At 44.2% G+C, this 6,157-nt stretch overlaps 1 protein-coding gene across 1 annotated transcript; it reads left to right on the forward strand.

Moving 5' to 3' along the window:
• Window positions 1-3,801: 3,801 nt before the first annotated feature.
• Window positions 3,802-4,955, forward strand: LOC123064711 (peroxidase 1). The gene is made up of 2 exons (XM_044488131.1): window positions 3,802-4,069; window positions 4,183-4,955. The coding sequence occupies exons 1-2, from the start codon at window positions 3,860-3,862 to the stop codon at window positions 4,945-4,947; spliced, it is 975 nt and encodes a 324-aa protein (XP_044344066.1). The 5' UTR covers window positions 3,802-3,859; the 3' UTR covers window positions 4,948-4,955.
• The last annotated feature ends 1,202 nt before the right edge of the window (window positions 4,956-6,157 follow it).

Below are 6,157 nucleotides of genomic sequence, written 5' to 3' on the forward strand. Positions count from 1 at the left end.
TTAAAAGTTTCAAAAAATTGTAAACACGCATGTATCTAGTGGTGTATACTTCATCTTTGTAAATTTTCATGATGAAATACATTTTAATGTGGTCTTCACGCACACACAAAACCATGTACTTTTACAATGAATGGTACAGGTCTTTCAAAGTCATTAGATTTTTTTGTGTAGCTCACATAAGAACGTATTACATCATGAAATTTTACGGACATGTAGTATAAATCCCTATGTACATGTGTAATTTTTTTAGCACAAAAGGTTGATTTATGAATTTTTCAAATATCGCGCTCCATGGAGCCCGAGCTCTATTATGAATTTCTGAATAAATGAGGTTTTAATAATTGTCAGAAAATAAATGGGGAGATAGTGTCCAATGACAGGCGTCGGCCGATCAATGAAAAGTGACCGCTATCGACGAGCCCAAGAGACATGTCAGTGGGTGGTCACCCGTCCAAGGCAGCCCAGGAGGGCGTATCGTATGGCTTGAAGCGATTCTTACGTGGCCGTCCCAAGACCCACATGGCGTCGTCATGCTGATGTTGCCCATGTTTTTATATACTTGTATTTCATTTTGAAAATGATACTAAATACATATATTATGAAAAAAATAAATTAGCTAATTTTTTAACAGTGTTCATCGCGCATTTAGTAGAAAATATAAATGCAGTACATAAAAATGTTGCACTACTTATAAAAACAGTTTGTACCATTCAAAGTGTACATGACATCACAAAAATGTTCACGCAAAAAAATGTACATGACATTTATTTAAAATGTATAAATGGTTAATACCTTTCAAAATATGTACGTTACATTTTATAAAAATGTTCACGGATTTTAAAAAAAATGTTTGTGACACTGAAAAAAATATCCAATGTATCAAAATGTTCACAAAGTTTGAAAGTAATGTTTTGTATCATAGAAAAATATGTTTCAACGTGTATTTGAAAAAAAAGTATTTGAAAAATAATGTATTTAAAAATGTTAAACACATATAAGACAATGTTTTAGATATATAAACAAATACAGTGTGTATGAAAAAAATAGATATCAAAACATATATTGAAAAATGTTAATCATGTATTGAAAAATATTAAACATGTATAAAATAATTTCAAGTGTATAGACAAAATGTACAATGTGTATGAAAAATAGTTATATTTATGAAAAAACAAAATGAGGAAAACCAGTAAAAAAACTGAAGAAAACCAAGGAAAACGGATGCTGCAATAGTGGAAAAACCAACACAAAAACCACCCAAAAACCGACTCATGTTCAGATACAATGTTGGGCCGGCCTAGCAGTCGTCGCGATGTAGGCAATTCTTAATAGGAATCAGTTTAAGCGCCACATAACTCTCGTGGCCTAGGAGCCTTCTGTTGTCGGGTGGTTCACTTGGGCCCTTCAGATGTCAGTTGCGCAAAGCGAGAGGGCCGGGGAAACCGACCTCACTTAAGAACAAGCCTTGCCTCAAAAAAAAAAACTTAAGAACAAGCCAAAGGAGCCACGCTTTTTAAATAAAAATGAGCTTCTCTAGCCAATTGTTCGTGTGTGAATGTGTTTCTATATTGCTAAATATAGCTATAAAAATCTTAACTCAAGAAAAAAATATGTTCCATATGCTATTGAAGTTTGTTGATACATTTTGAAAGAATTTCATATATATTAAGTAATATACATGCAACTGTTGAACAATTCTAATGTCCATTTACTCTAGAGAAATGACCATGACTATCCAAAAGAAGTAATTGCATACTACAAAATCATGCATCTTAGGGCAAAAATAGCGCGGGCATACTTAGACCCAATTCTTTTGGTGGCTGCTAAAATAAGGTGCCCTCTCCCCAGCTTAATCTAGAAACCCTAGGACTAAGCTGGGGAGGGGGTGGCTTATGCCATAAGCTGTCAAAAGAACTGGGCCTTAGAACACAAACTATCGTTGAAAACTTAAACAAAAGAAAAGGACTATTTTTGCCTCCCTACCACTCAAACCGCGAGAGATGGATGTGGGTCACGTTAGGGAACATTGGTTGATAATTCGTGTAGATGTTGTAGCGGGTGAATACGATGTGCTAGACGACAGAGAAGTAGGCATGACCGAGGAGGAGCTCAGCGTCCCGACGGTTACAGAAATCCATGATGATGGACCATAAATGGTATTCCTCATCATGTACATCTACCGGTTTGGCATGTGGTGCCAGCCAAACCTGGCTCAGAGGAACACGCTCGTCCTGTCCCACGAGCTCCTCCTATAGAAGATAGCGCACACACGGAGCTCATTCTCGATGGACAAGCTGGGAGGAGGTAAAGTTGTTCTTCGATTGTGCTTGGGTGGACAAAGGACACCATTTCAGAGCTCAGTCTAATGTTAGGGAAGGTAAAGAATGGATGAAGGACTTGCTTGGGGATGCTAGTAGCTTTTGATGGTTGGTTAAATAGCAGGGTAAGGTAGAGGGTGGTAGTTGTTGGCATTCAAGCCGAAGTGATGGTAGTGTAGAAGTGCAGAGCAATGAATTACCTACTTTATAGATGCCGTTGGTGGAGATTGAGGAGGACATGACCTCTCCTTGGCTTCCTTCTCTACGCGTGCCCTGGTGGTACAGCCATAAATCCTTCTCCCCGCATGCGCCAAAATTGCATATCCATAATTTTGGTGTCGGTCAAAGTGGAGAAGTTGGGTGTATTAGAGTGGAGAAATTGTTTGTGTTAAATGCAGACGAAGATGTGTGCTAGTGTGGATGCAGCCGAACGATGAAGGCGGTGGTAGATGTGTGCCAACCACTGGAATTTAGGGTTAGGGACTTAGAAAAGGAGGGGAATTATGCAGGGGAGAAGAAGCAGATTTAGAGAAGAAGGGGAAGTGAAAGGCATGTGGGGCCGAACAAAAGAGGGGCCACCTATCATTGACCCGACTTGCTTGGAAATGGGATAAAATCGGCTGGGTCCAGTGCAGTTGATGGCATTACTCAATTTTGCACTAGTGTTCTCACGCCTTTATTGTAAGTCATCGCTATGACCATCCAATTTTTGTTACGAACAAATTGGTCCTATGTAAATGTTTTACAAAAAATCTGCGCACTAGTTCATTTAGGATCATAACTACCCCATCATTTTAGCCAACCGTCATGATACTGCACTAGTACGTAAAAGTTCCGTAAAATCCCTTCGTATGAACAGCATTGCTCGCGAAAAAATTGTGTTCCTTGCAATGACACACTAAGAGAGAACCCAATGATTGTAATTGGCGCGCCATAGCGTACAAATTAGGAGCTTTCGACTTGAAGCAACAAGTCACCCATGGAAATTCTGCAGCGATAGTATTAGATATATACAGCCTGCCCAAATCATGCATCGATCAAGCACATGGCGCCACAGAAGGTTATTATTCCCTTGGTGCATATTATATCTTGAATTCTTGATGCAATTATCGGATAATTGCCCTCCAATCCGCTGAAACCAGTTCAGAGACAGATGATAGATTCATGGCATGTTACGGTGGACCATGGACGGCAATCTTAGATGATTGAACGGCCTCGGCGACATCTATTTTCTTCCCATTTTTTCCGCATTGACTTGTTCGTTCAGCCGCGGTTTGCTTCGATCAGTTGATAACTGAGGCGGTTGTATTGAGATGGTAGTTAGCACATGCCTGTGTACATAGAAAACAGGTTGTAACTTGTAACACGTACGTTGACATGCATGCCCTACGTAACCGGCCGGCCGGCCGGCATATGTATAAATACAGGGAGTTGCGAGGCATATACACACCACCATCGACGTAAATACCACCAGTACCAAGACATTCTTCTCGGTAGCCAAAAAATTGGAGCTTAATTCGATCGTGTAATTGGCTGAGGTCATGGCGATCAGGTCTTTGCTGCTCCCTCTGGCCCTGCTGGCCCTCGCAGCTAGCTCGGCAGCGGTGGCTAATCTTGAGATCGGCTTCTACAGCAAGACATGCCCGGACGCCGAGAAGATCGTCCGCGAGGAGATGGCCAAGATCATCGCCGCCGCGCCCAGCCTCGCCGGCCCGCTCCTCCGGCTCCATTTCCACGACTGCTTCGTCAGAGTACGTACTAACTTGCCTAGCCCGTTGCCGTAATTCTTTGTGCTGCCATCGATAATGTCATGACATGTGTACTTACAATGATCGTGCCGTGCGTGCAAATGAATTCATTGCAGGGTTGTGATGCCTCCGTCCTCCTGGAATCCACGGAGGGCAATGTGGCGGAGAAGGACGCCAAACCGAACAAGAGCCTGCGAGGGTTCGGCTCCGTGGAGCGGGTGAAGGCCAAGCTCGAGGCCGCGTGCCCTGGCATCGTCTCCTGCGCCGACGTGCTCACCCTCATGTCCCGCGACGCCGTCGTGCTGGCCAAGGGCCCCTCCTGGCCGGTGGCGCTGGGAAGGAGAGACGGCAGGGTGTCCAGCGCCGCGGAGGCGAGCACCCAGCTGCCCCCGGCCTCCGGCGACGTCCCTCTGCTCGCCAAGATCTTCGCCTCCAAGGGGCTCGGCCTCAAGGACCTCGTCGTGCTCTCCGGCGCCCACACGCTCGGCACGGCGCACTGCCCATCTTTCGCGGACCGGCTCTACAACACCACCGACGGCCTCGTCGACCCGTCCCTGGACAGCGAATACGCCGACAAGCTGAGGCTCAGGTGCAGGAGCGTGGACGACCGCGCCATGCTGTCGGAGATGGACCCCGGCAGCTTCAGGACCTTCGACACCAGCTACTACCGCCACGTCGCCAAGCGGAGGGGCCTCTTCCGCTCCGACGCTGCGCTCCTCTTCGACGCCGGCACCAGGGACTACGTCCGGCGCATCGCCACCGGAAAGTTCGACGGCGAGTTCTTCGGGGACTTCAGCGCGTCCATGGCCAAGATGGGCGACGTCGGCGTGCTCACCGGGGCCGAGGGAGAGATCAGGAAGAAATGCCACGCCCTCAATTAATTAGCGTTTGTTGATTATTAGCCTTGTTGTAACTGCATGGTGCATGCATCTGATACTCACCGGAGTACGTATTATCCAGTCTAGTGTGATTTATTGTGAATGGTATTAAGTAAATCATTTCTTCAACAAAGTCCATGGGCAGCTACATGCTAATGAGTAAGTATAGTGTTGCCCTGTGTCATTGTGTGTGACGCAATGCGGATTGCGGAGGACCGGAGTTCATCGGAAACATAATGGGCCTCCACTTGAAACTGAGTAATGCTACACGCACGGACCTGCAGTGGCGGAGCTATGTTGTAAGCTACAGGGGCCATGCCCCCCGCCCCGCTTTTGTAAATATGTGAAGGAATTTTTTTTTTTGGAGAGAAAGATGAGGAAAAGTAGAGTTTTTTTGCCCTCCCAAACGTCCACATTTATGTTTGGTCCCCCCAAAAGAAATTGCCTAGCTCCGCCAGTGCGGACCTGCTCTTACGGATTCAACGGAATGCAATTTGGTGGCACTTCTTTATTGAAAACTAGAACATCAAGGCGCGCGTTGCTGCGCCCTCCCATATTAATGGCAATATAACTACTTATGAGAGAAAGGAAAGTATAATTGTCAATCAAGATATGAATTGAATGCCTCAATTTTTAGCATGGACAACAATATATATTTAATAGCAAGGTAAAAAATTATTTTGAATACCCCTACTGAAGGGCCAGTTCAAATAATCATCAAATATTATTGAACAAGTTAATCCGCATGAGATTTTACAAATCTTCTACAGACCCCTAAGATAGAAGACAGAGAAGGAAACGTTTAAAAGATTGAAGCTGAGTGAAAATAATGAGTTATGGCATCGCGTACAGAAATGACATATAATGCTGGATTTTACATCTGAGCTTAAGTATACATAATTTATAATTCTAAGTGAAACTACATAAGTTACAGAAGTGTCAAGCTACAGAAGTGGGTATAATATTGAACCTAAAATGTGCATTGGTGCCATGGATGTATGAAATCCCGTATTCCCGGTTCCCTTTTCACTCGTACTGCCGTTTTAGGCTGAACTGCTCCTCTAAGTGAGCTGCTGTATAACTGGAGATCGCGTTTTTGGTTTCATGCTGAGTAATGGAACCGGGGAGGGGGAACCTCCCTGTTCATCTAAAAAAAATCCAGGGCACATGTCAAGGGCTCAATTTAACATCACATATTCCAAGCAAAAATTTT

Source organism: Triticum aestivum, chromosome 1A (genome assembly GCF_018294505.1).
Source record: "Triticum aestivum cultivar Chinese Spring chromosome 1A, IWGSC CS RefSeq v2.1, whole genome shotgun sequence".
NCBI classification, from domain to species: Eukaryota; Viridiplantae; Streptophyta; class Magnoliopsida; order Poales; family Poaceae; genus Triticum; species Triticum aestivum.

Coding starts and splice junctions, on each gene's coding strand:
- LOC123064711 (XM_044488131.1), top strand. CDS start 3,860: ATGGCGATCAGGTCTTTGCTGCTCCCTCTGGCCCTGCTGGCCCTCGCA. Junction 4,070..4,182: donor TCCACGACTGCTTCGTCAGA/GTACGTACTAAC, acceptor AATTCATTGCAG/GGTTGTGATGCCTCCGTCCT.